Source organism: Oreochromis niloticus, linkage group LG13, assembly GCF_001858045.2.
Source record: "Oreochromis niloticus isolate F11D_XX linkage group LG13, O_niloticus_UMD_NMBU, whole genome shotgun sequence".
NCBI classification, from domain to species: Eukaryota; Metazoa; Chordata; class Actinopteri; order Cichliformes; family Cichlidae; genus Oreochromis; species Oreochromis niloticus.
The window spans coordinates 22,831,832-22,850,861 of NC_031978.2; the positions used below are offsets into that span (position 1 = coordinate 22,831,832).

The following is a 19,030-nucleotide window of genomic DNA, read 5'->3' on the forward strand; positions in this document are numbered from 1 at the left end:
ATGGTGTGCGTTAGTGGCTCATCTGCGGCTGCTCTTCCTCACCTGGCACTCATGTGATTAGATTTCATATCCCAGCCTGCAGCAGATAAACTCTATCTCCATCGGCCAGGCCCCTCAACATCAATCTGCCTCACCGATGGCCTGTGTTGTGGCAGCAGTCTCATAACACATTCCTATCACCGTGTTTATGCATAATAAAAACACTGATTTCCCATAAAGTATACTATTTAGAGTTTACTACATATACATACACATATATATATATATACACATACACATATATATATATATATATATATATATACATAATAAAACCCTCACCCAGATGTGCTGGTCTAATACTAGCACCAAGGGGGTCAGTGCCGGTCCCCAGATAGAAGCCAGCCATGCCCACATGCTGACCTCTCTGCATGCAGCACTTCCATGTGGCTGAAGTGGTGCAGAAGAAAGTGGTGGTAGAGTAGATGAGGACAGAGCGAGTCTGTTTATTTATTGTTCTCCTCTGGTTTAACTGCTCATGACCAGCTAGCTTTATTAAACTGGGCTTTGAGCACACACATAGCAGCACTAAAACTTCCTGATGGCTGAGGGGGGATCAATTCAAGCTGCCGCCTGCAGGAATTACTGCAAAGTAATGGTACCATCACACAGGTAGGTCTTGCCTGTGTTAGGGGTTAAATGGACCATTTCAATTCTTTAATCAGCTCCAGTCGTCGCTGCAATGAAAGGAATGCTGCTCGTGTACGGGTGGTTAAATCTATCAAATAAGGAGGTCAACGCTAAGCTGTCATCAAAACAGTTCATATGTAAAAGATGAAACATTTCAAATTAATGCTTCTTTGAAAAATATACAATAGGAGGTGTTAATAGATACACCTATATAAACCCATACAAACCCCACACACACAAAAACATACAGTATATGTATCAGTTATAATGCACAAAGGAATAGGTCAATAAACATGCAATAATAATTGCATGTTTTCAAATTACAATGTAATGATCCTTTCGGGTGTTGTAGTTTGTTATTTACAAGACTTTTTCTTATTACACTTTCTTAAGTCTGCCTGCTCTTATTTACATAGACAACCAGCAGACGTGTCAATGTATAAGATAAAGTATTGCAATAAAGCTCGAACACAAGCACAGCTTCAACATTACCGGAGGGATGAATTATAAATATAAAAACATTGGGGAACTAAAATTAGATTTATAATTCATTATAGGTTTGGTGCACTGGATCTCATGAGACCGTTCGTCCTATGTAGCAACCACTTCTATAAACTGCTGATTGGTACGATCAATAAATGTTGTGTCAGTATTGTCAAACAACATAAAAAGTTATTTACAACAAGGTTGTTTTCACAAAAATCTTCTATATTAAAATGTGAAATATAGGCGAATAAATGTTGTTACATTTTTAATTTGGATTACCTCTGAAAGCAGGGACTTATCAGGTTGCTACATTGAAAACAGATGTACTGACTGTGTGTTGTGTGTGCTCTGCAACCACTCCCCCAATTTGCTTGTTGACTTCGTGGTCCCCCGGACTCCCCACTGCCTCTGGAAATTGTGTTTCACGGCTTGAAGGTTACAGAGAAAGGCTTGTGTTTGCCGAGGAGGCCCGATTAGTGCTCATCAGTCGTGGTGTTTGAGATCCCTGCACTGACCCTAGGGGCAAAAAGCCAAGCTGCTTTCACACTGCAGCACACAGGGAACCCGAATGAGCCTACAGCTGTCTATTGTCTCCCCTCACCAAAAAGAAAAGACAGCAAATTGCCCTGTCAGGAACTTTGGCCTCCATACCAATATAACACATAGCCTTTGTCCCTCTTTTGCCTGCTAATATGAAAAGATCTGGTAAGGCTATATGGTGCAGCAAAATTCACATGACAAAATAATGAATAAAGAACGTCGGCTTATGTAGGAGTTTGAGTGGGTGTTCAAAAGAGTTCATTTGCAACAGTTTGAACTGAAATAGATTTGCATTTAATGCAAATGAATATATATTCAAGCTCAAGCAGGTTAAAGGAGGGTGTTGCACTTGGATCTGAATGTAGATGTGCAAAAACATAAACAGATGGGCATAAACCACAGTTACAGCAAGCCAAAAACAGATACTTTAAACACTGAATTATGTAATTTTAATATCTGCTTTTGCATAACATTCCTATAGTGCATGCTGAGACATACAGCATATCGCGTGTTAAAGAAACGCGATGAAAAACAAAGGCAGCACCAAGTTGGATCCAGTAACCGGTGAAGCCTTGCTAAACCACAAAACCGCTGGCTCAGTTTGCACATTAAGTTGCATTACACACAGCTTCATCAACATTTTCTTTTTCCATTACCTCCTATAGTTTCGCAGTTTCGCTCTCAAGCTTTCTGCTTCTGCATGCACAGGCCCAGACCAGAGTCACCTTGAAGAGATTTGAACATTTGTTTCTCGCTTTACTGCGGTAGCTGGTGGAAGTCAGCAATTTAAATGCCAGCTAGATGACATACATCATTAAGGTGGATTTCCATTTCTGGTCTGTAGCCAATCATACAGAGGTAATTAGGGATTACTGTCTCTGTGATGCTTACTGACACTAAGGCGAGCTGCTGAAGCACAGCTGACTGGAGTTCAGAGGTCATCATTATTGCTCAGCTGGTGAGCAAGGTTCTGTTAGGGTTTGATGGCATCTAAAAACAGTGAGCTTCTTCAGAGCAGGCCGCATACCATTTTACATTATTTACACCTTAAACACTTTTTTTTAAAGTACATCCAATAATCAATAAAAATGTAAAGGCTAATCCTGTCTAATGGTTATACCTCTGTAAGCAGTGGAAGTGCTGAGTGATAATTATGCAATGTTTGCATGCACATTGTTGTTGGCTCTGTTGGCATACTCACAAAAAAAAAGTCTCAGCTTGTTTACAATCAGCATGCTGGCCATCTTAAACAGCAGCAATAAAAGCCCAGAGATCTTGCAGGAATGTAAAAAAAGCTCCAGTAAAATATAATGCACGATTTAATGACCATCTGTTGGGTGCCTGTGCAGACCTTGCTACGACATGCTTTGTGAATGATCAAAGACAACGTCCGCATCGAGAGCGATTCACCTCAGGAGGCACACCAGGGAATTAACAAGCCACCCAGCACAGATCCATTTTCCGTGCAGTTAGGCTCTTTTGATTCCTTAACTGGCCTGCCTTAGTATTACATGTAAAAAGAGAGAGCGATTGTTGCATATATTTCAGTGTTTCAATCTATCCCCACAAACCGTTAAGCTCCTCGCTAATCAGCAACACACTTAAAAGTCTAAAATGCATTTGTTGAATAGCCCTGCAGAACGATTCAAAAGAAATGTGTATTATCAAGATTATTATTTTTTCTCCCCCCCTCTTTCAGAGTAGCCCCGCTATCAGCTGCTTATGTTTATAGCCTTCATGAGTTGCTCCAAGAGTCCATTTTGGTGTTGAGGGACGGATGCCAAATGACCAATCAGCACTTAAAAGAAGCGTACACACACAGAGAGGCATGCTGATGTCCTCAAACAGACATTCCAAAACACCCGGCTCTTATCTCATCAAGGCTCAGTAAATAAAACATTTAACAGCTGAGCCAGACTCAGGATTATAGAGTCAGTGTGTGTGCGTATTTTTTACACATAAAGCACAAAGAAGCATCCGAACGTAAGTCAGACACAAATTACAGGATATCAATATTCATGAGGTAATATGAAGTCATATACAGACCAAGAAATTCTCAGTGGAAGACAAAACAGAACAAGTACTCCAGCGCTTCAGCTTATGCTTCAGTAAATTTACCATAAAGCATGACAAATCTCTGGTGGGATCCAAAGAAACAGCATAGCTGCAGAAAGACTGCAATCCTAGAATAAGAACATATATATACATCAATAACCGTGTGAGACATGGCTTTAGCCTGCTGCTTTGTTTGCTTTTCTTCATTTTCTGTCTCTTCCTCCCTCTTTCCTTAATTATTCTTCATTTTTCACCGCCTTCCTGTCTGTCAGTTAGACTGGGTGCAGTATTTAACATGCTGAGGGGACACATGTCCACCCCAAATGCCACAGAACAAATTCGCTACTTTGTTTGCGTTCACAGCTCATTTGGCCCGATCCATGTTTTGGCATTCTGTTATTGTCACGCTTGGTGAGGTTTTCTACGCTGCCCCACCAAGGGGGAGAAACACGTTCCAGGGGCTGTCAGCTGAGGCTCACATCTACCCTCTATCCTGCCGGATTTCCTTCAGGTTTACCCCGTTTATGTAGAACGCGGCCTGTGAAAAAACGGCGACCTCGTGATAACTTTCGCTCCTTATTTTAAAGACGGCGGTAGAGAATTTTGAAGAGTGAATCTTCAATCTGAATCGGGAAGAAACGTTCCAGGGAGGTGAGTGGTTGGAGAAGTGACATCAAAGTCAACTGTGTCCCTTCCCACCCACATCTTGACCTACAGCTGTGTCTGCTTTCATGCGCCTCCACCCTCAAAACAGTCACACGCTCTCGTATACACCGGGTCTCAGTTTAATTTGAGTGACCAACCTCGCAAAGTGTCAGTGTCGTGCTGATCACTCAACCAGCCACGGAGGTCGAGGGGAGGGACGTGGTCTCGTTTGCAATTTCACAGGTGGAGTTGCGCGGTGGCGGGAATGTCCCAGCTGGTCTCAAAGGTCTAATCTCCCCCAGCTAGCAGCAGTCTATCCACCCACTGACTGTAAACACAATGGCTCCCAATGGCACTGAGCTGATTGCCGTTTCATCAGGGCCAGGACTAGAGTCAGTGGAGAGGAGCGCTGTCTCGCACTGTTTGATGAACTTGTTTATTTTCCCTGCACATTGGAGGCCCAGAACAAACCGATTGGCAAGCGGCGTGTTTATCAGAGAAAGCATTCCCGATGACACTGGACAGTCGCTGCTGCACCAAAGCCACAGCAAAAAAGCTTAATTAGAGCTTTCTGAAAATAATGTCTTGATACCACCCCCTATAAAGCCCATGCCCATTATTACTGCTAAGTATGCTCCTCCATCAATTATGGCATGTGCTAATGCGAGTCTCACAGTAGAGAGCCAACATGTTTCAGTGGGCTCAAATAGCTTTGCTGCACTCTCCCACTCAGAAATTAATCTTCTTCCCAGCAGACGTCTCTGCTCATGCCCGACACAGAAAACAACAAAAATACTGGTATTAATTGGTCTGTGTACATTGAAAAATCAAGTCCTATCTAACATCTTCTCCTAGAATACATGTGATCGTTTAGTTCAATTTGTTACATTTGTCAATTTTAAACCCTACAAAAAATGCTTATTAATTAGCTATTTAGCTAAATCCACTAATGGTTTATTCACTTTAATTGATAAAGTGATGTGTTTGATGGGAGGACAGTTTGGCATGGTGTCGGCTTCTGAAATGAGGAAAAAAAATTATATCTATACATATATATAATTATATATATATTATATATATATATATATATATGTTTATATATGTGGAGAGAAAATGAGAAGACATTACGCCGACTGTTTACCTCTCACTACCACCCACTACATCTGACATCTGTTCTCCACCTCCACCACACCTTTTACTCTGCGTATCCACTGTCATTCTTCATACCGCCGTCCTCCTCATCTTTCTCTCGCTTTTTCAGTGCTCCTTCCTCACACTGCACTTTTACACGAGCTTCTGTAGCTTCCTCAGAGATCTGCCAGCACACACATACTGTGGCTGCAGAATGCAGGTGATAATGAAGTGTCTGGGAAAAGAGGATTAGGTGGAGTGGCGGGCATCATCCCCGTGGTATAAACGCTCATCTTTCCCTTAAGAAGGACACATGGAGCGTCTTTCACCTCAGTCTAACTGCCTGTCCTGGTGTCATTCTCAGCTAGCATACTGGGATGGCTGCTGCGGCCCTGCAGGAGAAAACTGCGAGTGGGTTGAAAAAACGGTGGGCCCTGCTCCTCGGGGAAGCTTGGTGTTTCATCCTCTGACACCCATCTGTTTATTCTGCACAGTCAGGCTAAGAGGAGCATAACAGGCAGTGGGAAAGTGAAGATCTTCACCAGGGGAACAGGCTGATACAGAGGGAAGGATGGGAGGGTGAAAAAGAGAGAGACAGAGAGAAGGAGGGAGAGAGAAACTCCTCCTCTTCCCTGTGGTCTGAAAAAAAGATGACAGTTTTCCTCTGGAGCTTGCTTTGCCCTCCCTGGACTCAAACCTTTCTTGTAGGCAAGAGGCCTGTCAGACACAGCTAACTAGGCTGCCCCATGAGAGATGCAGAAAGCTTGACAGTTTGTTACTAGTTGGCATGAGGCTGTAGCGGGTCAGTTTCTGCACAGATAGCGTAAAAAAAGTGCCACTGATCAGCCACCAGCCAGCAATTTAGAAATGCTCACCTAAATATTCCCTCTGTGAGTTAAAAGACACTATTTACCAGTGCAGTGTATGGATTTATATCTATATACCACCTTAATGTAACTGTACACTTTTATAGTCGGGAGCAGTCAGGTCTCTGGATGTTTATTTGTGGTGCAAAATGCAAACCTCGACTACGTGCAGTTTGCACGTGTGCGTTTTGCTAAATCAGCCCATACGGCATTGGTCCAGCAGCTAACAACAGTTAACATAGCAGAATAGTACATGGCACATTAACATCACAGAATGCAGATCAGTAATTGAACCAGCTACCACACCTATTTGGTTCCCTCCCATCAGTAGTGTGTGGTCTCATGTTAATAACAGCAACTAGAAGCTGAAGGAGAATTATACCACAGACCACTTCAGGCCCACACCAGTAGCATGCTGACTTTATTAAATAATCTGTGTAGTATGTGCTAAATTAAGCATTTATTTAAAACAGATCATTCTGCTCACTGTGGCTGGCTCAAAGAGTGAGGTTATTTGAGAGTTAGCTAATGGTTCTGCTTAAAGGCAGAGTAAAAATACACTATAAAGAGTATAAAGGGTAGAGGAAATAAATTGAACCACCATGTTAAGAACATTAATTGTTAAACTTTAAAGGAAAGTCATCGCAAATTCATTTTTTAAAATACCTTTTTTAATATTATAGTGAGCCTCAGTGTTTAAATACCTGAATGTATATTTCAGACTATTTCCCTTTTGTCCCTTCTGTGTTATTGGAACAAAATATTTCTCAGGATGCAATCTTGGGTAAATGTTTTCAAAAATGACAGGGTTTCATATGATTGGTATATTGGCATGTCAGCCAGTGCTGAATCACTTGTGAGCGTGTGCCTAAGCTCTTGATGTCCTTGTAATAGCCTTGCCATGATTGGTGGGACTATGGGATGGGGTAGTGCCCTGCTAAGAACTGTTCCCGTCTGTCAGATCTCATCACTCCACAGTGCGTTGCTGGGGGCAGCAGGACCAAAACTGACCACTGAGTCAACTGACAAGACAACTCAGCATCCAGTTATGCCAGAGTAAGGATCACACACACACACACAAGCACACTGGCGTTTAAATTCAGGCAGGCACACAGACATGCCATCATGCAAGCAAATGTTTCCACAGTACCACTCAGACTCACAGCCACTGTCATGACAGTGCACAGTTAATAGGAGGCATATATATGTAATACACACAGACACATGTATGCAAAAACAGACAGCACCTTTAACTTTGTGCAGGATCCAACCCCAAAACGGCCACAATAAAGCCTGTGCAGGATACAAATGTGCTCTGACACTGTGGTTGGCAATGCACTGAGTTGTCTAAAATCTTAACAAGTGACCCAGAAATGCTGGTGAACAAAAGGGAGGTTTGGGGTACGGGGGGAGGTCATGTGTGATGCAGTGTGGAAGAGAACTAAATTGACACTTTCTTGCCTGCTCCTTGAGCCCTGTGGTGGTATTCTCACGTTGTGTTCAATGAGGGGCGACAGAATAAGGTGGACGATTCTTAAACGAGGTTGAATATCCATTGTTGTACAAAAGCAAGTGAATTACCGAGAAGCTGAAATCTACATGTTGTGGGAGTGCAAAATATCTCTCCTTTCAGAGACAGCAAGAGAGAGCACAAAACGCAGAGAGAGAGACGCTGCAAGGGTGAAACATGAAGTAAAACAAGCAGTTCCAATATGTTTAGAACAGCAACCCTGAGGGAAGAAGAGGCCTTGACTGTAATATCACATATATTTATTTGCAACAAAATGATTCAGAGGTAGGAACATTCAAATGTGTGCAAAAGCAAAGAAAGGTGGACGCCAAAAGGTATGTACCAGAACTGTTCAAAAAAGCGAGGACTGCTTATATGCATTTTAAGCACTTTATAGTTTACCATGATTGTAAGTCAAAGTGTAAAAGCACTCTGTGACTGGCAGAGCTAGCATTTAAACCCGATAAGGCTCCGGGGTTTCTCAGTCTTCTCGCTCAATAGGCGATGGAAGAGATTCTAGAGAAGTAAAGCTCTCCACCTCAAATGACCCTTTAGTGGCAAAAGGCCACATAAGACTCTGGATCAGCCTGAAAATGACATAGAAAATAGGTGATCACGTTTTAGAGAATCTCTGGTGTAAGTCTCCATCACAGACACCTAATTTTCTCTCTGCTTTACTCTCAAAGGCCAACAAAGTCAGACTTGTAGTAACCATTTTTACACCCCGATGGCAGATGTGAGAGCGGTTTCAAGGAAACGTGCATGGGAAACATGCTTCTTTTACGGCTCCATAAAGCTCACTATACCACAGCCACCAGCAAAAGCTCTACAAAGTTTGATATGCTTCTGCTATGTGTGCTGTTTAAAGTTAGACCCCTTCCCTCACCTGCACTGCAGTGCCAGAGATCAAGCGATGCCATCAACGAGCTAATGACATGACTGCCGCAGGCAACAGCGGGCAGCTTGATTTATACATGGGGACAGAGATGAATGATTCATAGGCTGAGCGAGGGACACCAGGACACGTGGAAACTATATGCCCCTCTCGCTCGCTCTTATTCGTGGATACTGACCTCACCATAAACTCTCTGGAACACTCCCTTATGCCTCATAAGCTTAGCATTACACAACTAACCAGTCCTGTTAACGCTGCTCGTAACAGCTGCATGACTGTTTTCTCTCTTCCTCTTTTTGTCTCTACATTTTTTATAACTGTTCCTCAGAGTGTCCCTCTTTACCCCCCTCGGATTCATTCGCTCGCTGGCCATTTCTTCTTCCCTTCCCATTATAATGCAGCGCTAATCCTAAATATGGAACCCACTGTTGTAGGATAAAATAAATGGCCCAATCACTCTGCATCAATTAGTCCATCCATCATTGCTGATTGGAGGATGAGGAGCAAGAGAGGGGGTTGTTCATCGTGACTGTTCTCTGTGGTGGCATGGGAAGACAGAAATGGCACGCTAAAGCTTTCACAGGGCAATGTTATCTTCACCACTATTTGGATATCACAAACTGCAGTCCAGCAGATAACCTTGTCCTGTTACTTTCACTGGAATGCCCTCTAAATCACATCACCTCCGTCATAAATGATCTGACGGCATGAGGACGCTTCTCACGCGATAATTACTCAATATGATGACTGACGCGCTGAGTCGCTTTAGGTGAAGACGCAGTTGTATACAACACAAATAATTCATCATCTTGCTGCAAGACACTAAAAGCACTTTTGATTAAAAAAAAAAAAAAGAAACGGATCTAGATTCCAGTAAGACGAGCAGATTGTTATGGCTTTATAGCATATAACCCCAGCATTACACTGTGCTACACATTTAATAAAGGCAAGGAAACACTTCAATGGTAGCACACAGTGCAGTTTTAATGCATACACTCACTTAAAAGTTCACTACACTTGAGATTTGTAGAGTTAAGTTGCTTTATAATTTCACTAAGTAAGTGCAATTTACAAAATGACTTTCCTTGCTTATGCAAGAATGGGGCCAATTCAAATATATTTTTTAATTCAATTATTCAAATCAGCCTGACTGGCTAAAACCAGTGTGAGAGGGCGCTCCCATACTTGCATGGCACATGCCCTGACCCAGGCCTACTGAGCTACTGTCATTGAATTACACGGATAAAGAGAGAGAACTGCTGGGTGCTACAGTATACAGTTACAGTACATCACTGCTGTTTTGAACACGCTTAAAAAAGAACATGGAATATTACAGCACGAATACAGGGCAGGCCTAGATCAGAGTGTAACTAACTCTTCTCTAAATATGAGGAGATAAGTAAATCCCAAGGGTGCCCCACTGACTGAGGAATCTTTGCATTCAATTCATCATTTTACATTATTTAGGTTACTCCATGGGGAAATACGCTATCTCTCTCATAAGTTATGCTAATGGCTGTTACTACCATCTGTGAACTGAGGACCATCAGTCAAGCATAGTGTGTAATCTTTGAGTTATGAGAATAATACGTCATCTTTGAGCGATTAGTCTGGGGGCTTCCAGGGAGCTGTGTAAGGGACAGAAAGTCATCTCGCCCAAACCGTCACCCAACACCACCCTATATCTCGACCTATACCCCTCCCCCTGCAACCGCACAGCGCCCTGCATGGTCCCCTCCAATCGACTCAATAAACAAGCCCCGGGTAAGAGCCAGACAGAGGATAATGGTTCACCTGGAGGTGACAGGAAAAGAAAACAGAGCTCTTTGCATAACGAATGGAGATAAAGATAAGCACAGCGCAGCACTTAGGAATCTCAGCAAAGGATTATTCAAACATGTCTTAAAACCGAACACGTGTTTTGTCTTTTTTAACCGTTGTGTTGCGATAATGGCCAGCCTTGCATTTACAGCACAGTGCTGGTGCATCCGTATTGATGATGATGCTCTGCACTTCTGATCGGATAATTTTACCATGAGCAATCTTTTCTCACATTTCACTTAAAGGCCAGAGCTCGGAACATTTTGTTTTCCATCTGTTAACTGTGTTTGTAAAGCGCGGTCGTCATGCAGGCGTTTTCACATCATTTCACATCTGAGGAGAGGCAGAAGCGATTGCCTTGTCATATCTTCGGGAGCCTACATCCCATGACATCTTTAGTTGCAGAAGAGGACAAAGGACGTAAGCACCACGACAGCAAGCATAATTATTCTCATCTATTATAATGTGTTAATACCTTCCATGACTCATGCCAGCGTTTAGGATAGGAAGAGTGCTAAAAGGCCTGCGGCTCTTACGTAACAAGTAACGCAGGCAACATCGATAAACACGTCGACATTGATATATATTTGTTTTAGGGCTCACCTAAAATGCAGACTTTTTAAATGCTATTAGCCCTGTTTTAAAGAATCTAGGCGTTTGTGTCATTCTGGACGGGTTGAGAGAGTGACCACAGCCGTGGCTGAATTAGCCCAAGCCAAGACACACACAACAAGCCATGTCAGTGACCCACTGCTTGACTGGAGCACAGAAAGGAGGTCCAACCTGAGAAGAACGATTTGTTTGGGTGGTCTAGTTAAAGCCTAGTGCTAAAAGGGCAATGGTTCTGGTTAGAATGCTAATGAGCAAATTCCCCTCCTGGATGGAGACATCAAAGGCAAGTGAAGCTCCCCCTCTCCGGCTACACAGGGCTTCATGGTATCATTGCATAGCCCTGTTTGCACTTGAATGCTTGTGTTTGTGTATGTGTGGATAAAAAAAAGACAAAGGGACGGGGAAGGCAGAATAGGCAATGTGATGTTTACATTAGGTCTATTCTTTTGGGACTGTGCCAGCATCCAGCCATGCTGTGACACACATCACAAGAGCAACCTGGTACCATTCATAATTACCCTCTATTCACAGAGGCCTCATTTGGCGTGCTATTATCAGAGATCATTGTTATTTCCCTCTATGTATGTTTGAAATCCCAGTGAGACCAACATGTCTAAAGCAGATAACAGTGCTATTTTGGTTAACCCCATTGCGTACATAATACTGAAGATGCATAACCCAGAGAAAATTCCCATCAGTGATTTCTAAGGATTTAATAGAGCATCAGGGCATAAGAATCTTTTCTTATGAATCGTTTCTCTGTATAACTATTGCCAGAAATATAATGCAGTGTTCCTGTGCACTGAAAAAGGCTCAGAAAGAGCTTTGTTGTCATTTATTTCCATCTTTTCACACTACTCTGACTGCGACAAAACAATCACCAGCAAAACTCTGTTTCTGTTTTGCTGTGACCACATGCCACACTTGAATAAGTGATGCATTCTAGAGAAGTAAAACCTTTTTCTGTGAAAATATGGGGGAATAACAGAGACCATGCAAAGCCAGGGGTGCTCAAAGTACACCTAGGTGGTAAACTAACTTAAATAAAGTAAAGCCAATGTCCAGTTTTCCTGAGCTGTTCAGAGTCCTACTTCCAGAACTGTTAAGAGTTACACATGGCTCAGGTGTGTGAGGCCAGCATGATGGATCATCCTGTTGTGAAGCTACCCCTCTGCAGAGCCCCGAGAAGACAGCTGGGAGATAAGGAGGACCCTATATGAGAGCACATCTCCTCTCCACATCGATCCTCGCCGCCACCAGGCAGGAGGTCTTCACATGCCAAACCGCAGATAGAGGTAGAGAGGGAGGGCAGGGTGACAACAGAGAGAACAGTTTTGCAGGTTTAGCAGACACCTTCGAGTGATAAAGACACTGGAAGATAAAACCCCTCTTGGCCTCGTGCAGATAAAAGACAAACGGTGTAGTGCTTTGTTTTAGGGGGAAAATAACAATTTCAGCTCCCTGGTAGATAATAGTAATCTGTCTCTGGTTATAGTCATCATTGTTTACCATGGCCAAAAAAAAAGAATAACAGAAAGACTACCCGCTGTGGCGACCCTTGTGAATAAGGCAGCAGTGGAAACTGGCTTCTTCTTCCTTTACTCTTCTTAAAAATACACATAAAGGACGTATGACATGCATGTTGTTCAACTTATGGTCATTATTAGCACATTAAAAGTGACTCTCTGCATTTTTTAGTTAACCGACCTCGTATCCTGTGCCAGTAACTTAGGAATAGCATCGCTGGAAGTCAATTAGGAATGAAAAGAGGCTTTGCTCTCAAAAAAATGGCACTTGCTACAATTAGAAATTCCTCTGGAGTTAATAAGCGCAGCTGCAGGTTACAATCAGCTAAAATGTTTTCTTGCAAAGTACAACATTAACTGACACATAAGATCTCACGTTCTCATGTTGACAGCCTCCAGTTCGCCTCCGTTTTTCGCTGCTGCTGTTATGAAACAGAGCAATCTGTAATATCCTCAGAGCTATTATTAGTTGAAATAGAAACTGGATCAATCACCGAGGCCAAGATTTAAAGAACTGTAAAAAGGTGATCTGGCACAAAATAACAATAATGAAAATGTAATAGCAAAGAGAATTGCTTCTTGTGTTTCTTTGTACGCGGCAAATCGATGACGCGAGTCGACCGCAGCGGAGACAGACACCATTCAGGCGGACAGTATACCTGCTTTACAGGGTCTGGCTTGGTTATGGAGAACCATGTTTGTGACCCTCTGATCTCAATCACAGAAATTCCTAAGATGGCTGTGCGCTGAGGGCCTCTTCATGCTGCTGATGGATTGAGATTCTACACGGCAAGTTTGCAGTCTTAAAAATGTATCAGACGAGATAAGGGCCACTCCAAGCTGCATGATTAAACGCGAATAAGGTTTCAACAGCTCAATGTACGCTCTAATGGACACCATGTGCACAGAGCATATAACCGTCGAGTGGCTTTGATCTTCCTTTTTGCCCGTCCTTTGCTTCTGATGAGTCATCTTTGCCAGGTGGTAAACCCTAATGACTGAATAAATGCAGAAGCACCGTAATCAGAAGGTGCAGCATGTGCCTTTCTTTTTGGTACACAAATTATAAAACCTCTTTAAAAAGGAACTATATAGTTTTGACCAGAAAGAAAGCAGATGCAGCATAAAAAGTGAACCAATCATCCACAATACTGCATTTTTCTCACTAAAGAAAACACAGCAATAGGAATAAAATGATACAGGCTATAAACACATACACATTGGGAAAAATGGCAAAATACGATACAGTGAAGATGCTGTTTGATGGTTGCATTAAAATGTGTCATAAGAAATAAAATGTTTGCTGTGATAGAGACCTTCATAAAACACAACATAGGGAAGATTTTATCTATAATACGTATTTTGATTAGTTATATCAGACAGATAGATGTGCTAAGGCAGACTGTCATAGTCGGGATCCGACTATACAACTGAAGGCTGTTAATGTAGCTGGATAAACATATAAGGCTGAAGCAGTGACCTTATTTCATTGTCATACCATCCCTACATATGAAAAATTTCCCTGGGGACTAAAAATTAACAGTGTAACTGGGTGCATTTTACCCAAAACCTCATCTCACTGCAGTAAAGAATGATTATTTCAATCATGTCACTGCATAAGTCAAATTTTACAAAGGAAGAGCCGTGTGATTGGGCGGTAGCATTCTACTGGAGCTCCCTAACCATTATTCCCACACTACAATCGGCTGCCTCAGATTTCCAGCGTTGCCTTGATGATAATGTACTTCGGCGGGCTGCTAAAGTAATGACCATCTCTCAGTGTGGCACAGCGCAAGGTTGCTCTGTACCACGCTCTAATATTTTGGCCTTACATTCAGCCGCATTTAACACAGACACTTGAAGTAGACACTAAAATCTGCCATGAATTCAATGAAACAGATGTGCTGAATGCCTGATCTGATAAGTGCAACTTTAATTGCTTTACCATAGGAGGAATCAATGGGACGCGATAGTGAAAAACAAAAGCGTTCACTCACCTCCGCCTCCTCCCAGAAGACTGGAGTTTGCTGAAAAGAGAGGGGAAAAAACTACATTTAGTAAAAAAATGTAAAAAACATGCATAAATATGGATAATTCAACAGTATAGGAGATCACAGCATGACGAGCCTGAAACTGGCTCGAATAATAACAGTTATTTTACAGATTTTTGTATCGCTTTGAAAGGAAAAACCTATAATCACACATTTCAATAGCTCTGTCTAGCAAATATAACATGAATGTCATCCAACAGTTTGTTTATCAAATCTCCAGTTGACAAAAATGATCAATGTGTGAGGCAGTTTTTTTTTTTCTTTAAATATCAAATTAGCAACTTGGCAACAAATGTGTGATTCAGTCAGCAGCTACTCAATATACACTCCTTGGCGGATTTTCTTTGGCAAAATCACAGCGGTTGTGCTCAATAAGACATGCGATTCATTAAAAGCAATTAAGAGTAGTGTGCAGTCTGAGACAGTTGTACACTACTGTGCAACAGTGAAATCCAGATATTGTCATGGCTTTGCAGGGTCTGTTCATCTCTCTGGGGAACATGTCACACAAATTGATGGAGACGCGGTAAGAAATTATGGCACTACTGGAAGATATATTTGCAAGCAATAAACTGTTTCTACTGTCTCTCCACTATAATCTACACTAACAGTATGCTGTAGGTAACAGTGCAGTATATGAAATATAACCTTGGCATAGAGTTTCACACTATTGCAAAAATAATAAACAAACATAAATTTCTATCACTAGGACAAAGTATCAGTTTTAATAGTGATGCAACAATCAACCGGACAATAACCAGGTTCAGCTCATTTCCAGCATTCTTTGACCTGACCAGTGACCGACCTGCCATATGTCGAAATATGAGTCCATCCCTTTCATGCATGTGAAAAAAGCATGCAGCAGCACAGGCAAATAGTCACGTACACTCACAGCTATGTGCTAACATGTCATCAGTGTGGAAGCCTTTCACTGCAATTGAAGTTCCCCAAAGTAAACCACAGGGGAACCAACAACATAACAACAACCCTAATCAAACACACTAAGGTAGTTGAACACGGACATTTTAAAGAAGCTGACGAATGGAAAGTGGTTAAAGTCGAAGATAACCAATCATCAGGTCAGAGCCGGCCACGAGCCAGCAGCCTCGGTATGAGCAAAGGATTAAAGCAGTTGCAAGGGAAATTATGGAGCATGTATGTAAGTAACTGACATGTGTTTTGTTACACAAATCTGTTGTATCTACTTTAGTTTGACATGGTTAAATATGTCGGGTTGAGATGTGTGTACAGCAACTCATTTACATGTAATTATTTTTATCTACTTGCAATTGCAGAGACCTATTTTCAGTTGTTTACATTTAAAAAAAGAAATTAAATAACATAAATGTATTTAAAAAAGATCCTGTAATTTATAGCAGTTTAATATGACAATAACATAGACTTCATTTAATTCCACACTGGTTAAATTCACTACTATGTAGTAGGATCGATAATGATACACATGTATTTTTTAGACAGTATTTATCCTGCGTGGGTATTAAACAGGCTGACTGCTGACAGGGTGAAGGACCAAGAAAAAAACTGTATTGATGGAAAAGTGATTTTTGTTTGCTTCTGTCAGTTATAGCTCCTAAATCTGAATGAGAATCAGCCAATAAAACTGCAGCTGGTGGATCTCTAAGCTTTAGCTTAAGTTTTTCCACAAATGCATTGCTAAAAGAAAACCTAATATGTTCATTTCCAACTTTACATTTTTATTTCTGGACTTTGTAGCTTTTCATGATTAACAAATTTGAAATAATTAAAAAATAATCCCCTTGTTTTTTTACTGTGCACTTCAGTCCGTCAGCAGATGAGTGGGGCTGTCCTCTCACCTTCTCTCCCTGACGTTATGTAGACTAGAAAAGAAAAACTGACAAAGAGCGGCCTGCTGGTGTGAATTCTGGCTGGATGAGAATATTGGCAGCAGCAATTTTATTGTTATGCCGTTCTTGGTCACATAAATACAGGACACTACCATCACATATCCACAGCAAGTTTAAACACCAAATTACTGACATGATCGTCACAATACAGCATAAAATGAATGGCCTTAACATGTTCTCTCAACGAGCCTATGCACTAGCCAAAAAAGAAAATGTGTTATGTACCATAAAAGTGTACAGTAGCTTGCTGTCAACACTCCCTGTATCAGGTTTGCTGCATTTCTAAAGCAATTTGTTCCAGCACATTAGCTGAGAGGAAGGCTTTAGCACGAGGCTTCTGACATACTGTAGATACGTAGAAGACCCCTGAGGTAAAGCGTAGCTCACTGATGTCTGTTGTTAGCTTTCAGACCATTTAGTTCATCACCACTCATAGGATGACCCGTGCTGTTCACGAATGGCCGAGTCCCCTCCATTTACTGTAGTTTACTGGTAGTTAAATGTCACTGTGATATACCAGCTGAGAGAGTGATGAACCTGTTTTCATTCTTGCCCCGTAACAGACATTCCTTATACACGCGAGAAGGAAGATTAGAGGGGATTTAAAGTACATCTGTTAATTTGCAAGTTTCTGGAAGAAGGTAGACTACGTGTTTGAAGCAGAGTTCATACAACGGATATTGGAGGAACCATACACCGTGCCATGCCTTTAATGATCCTCAGATCCAGCTATGCATCGGGTATCATTAGCAGTCAATGCTTCCCTATTAAAAGCTTATTATTTCTCAGAAACGTTCTGTGCTGAAGTAATAGATAATGAACGTGTGCTATCAGGGAGAGTAATCCAATCACAGCAAAGTCCTGTGGCTTTTATGATTTTTTTTTTTTGTTGTTGGTCTGATTACATGTATAAGTGATTTCTGGAGTTCACTCAGTTTCTGCATGTTTCTGCGGAAGCATTACTGTATTGTTCTCACTTGGGCACCCAACATGAGTGGGCATAACTCATGTTGTTAAAAAAAAAAAAACCTCTCCCACTGCAGAATGTGTTTCATCAAAGGCCCTTTGTTGTGTGTATGTGTGTGCACATACAATATGAGCACCAATGTACACAAACAAAAAAAAACAGCAACTCAAACAGGGATGTACTGACAATGCACTGTCATGTTTACAATAGCACCTCTCCAGGTTTTTCTGTGATGAAAAAGACACTCGTGCTCTCCCAGCCTTTGTTTGGCTCGGGAATCTGACAGCCATCAACGGAAAGCACGCAACTCGAATGTGCGTCGTTTCTAGAACAGCCTTTCATAACCAGGTTGGGACATTTTTTTGTTCATGTTTGAAGATCACAGAAGAAGCTCAGAAGCCAAAAAACACTAAACTAAAGGAATTTTCATCAGTGTATATCTTTCTGCATGATATAAATTTTCAAAGTTTGAAGTCATTGATGTATAAAAGCACAATGTAAGTGGTAGTTTCAGTGCCAGCTTAAAGCAAGCTAATACTATGCTAGTTTTCAGCAAAGTCTATCATCATTGTCTAGTCTCCTGGGGAGTCTTCCTATTCCTGAGCTATTAAAACACTGGGGTTTAATTACCTGACATTATGGAAATGCATGCCTGAGGGGGGCGCTTCATTTACTCCACACCTAATCAGAGATTGGAGATGTGGTTGCTAATCAGTCTGACACAACTCTCCTGCATGTGTATGTGTGTGTGAGGCAGAGCAGTGGTAGTAGTGAACAGGGTAGGCCAGGGGTTGAGATGCGAGATACTTTTCTAATGTGTTTATGGGAATAGCCCACTGGGAGATGAGGCGCGTTCTCATCTTTGCAGTCAGTCCGATGAATGTGTGCTTGTGGGGAAAGGTAAAAATGTTGCTATGTGCTTTTATGAGCCCCCCGATCCACCCACCCCCACCACCCTTTCCTGTTTCCTCTCATTGAATAATTAGAATGTCTTTCTATATACAAAATACTGTATCTGTAACACGCAGATTCAACGAGCTCAGCCCACATGCATATCAACAGAAACATGTAAAAGTGAAAATGAACGGGGACTTGGTTTAATAACAGGTCTTCGACATAAGACAAATAAGAAGCAGCTGGCAGAGAAGCCAACGCTCCTAGCAACAAAGGCTATGAGCTGGTGCTTTATTCAGTACGACTTGCCTGAGAAGTGCGTCAATTATTCTGAGTGAAAATCAAAACAGAAATCCATATTTGGCCACATCCATCCCATAATGCATATTTTACAGTGTGCGTATTAATTATAAACTAGACCTCCTTGCAGTTTTCCCTGCTCTCGGCTCAGTCTGGCGATCTTTTGGACCAACATA

At 41.8% G+C, this 19,030-nt stretch overlaps 2 protein-coding genes across 6 annotated transcripts in view; one reads left to right on the forward strand and one right to left on the reverse strand.

Moving 5' to 3' along the window:
• macrod2 (mono-ADP ribosylhydrolase 2) overlaps nucleotides 1-19,030 on the reverse strand; it is a 398,938-nt gene that overhangs the window by 266,139 nt on the left and 113,769 nt on the right. For all 5 annotated transcript variants that reach the window (XM_019366420.2, XM_019366419.1, XM_019366416.2 and 2 more), the window contains exon 4: nucleotides 14,754-14,783. In XM_019366420.2, coding sequence (XP_019221965.1) covers nucleotides 14,754-14,783 — 30 coding nt within the window. The remainder of the gene's footprint in view (nucleotides 1-14,753; nucleotides 14,784-19,030) is intronic.
• Nucleotides 15,732-19,030, forward strand: part of flrt3 (fibronectin leucine rich transmembrane 3) — a 47,926-nt gene continuing 44,627 nt past the window's right edge. The window contains exon 1 of the mRNA XM_019366410.2: nucleotides 15,732-15,966. The gene's annotated coding sequence lies outside the window, so the exon portion shown is untranslated. The remainder of the gene's footprint in view (nucleotides 15,967-19,030) is intronic.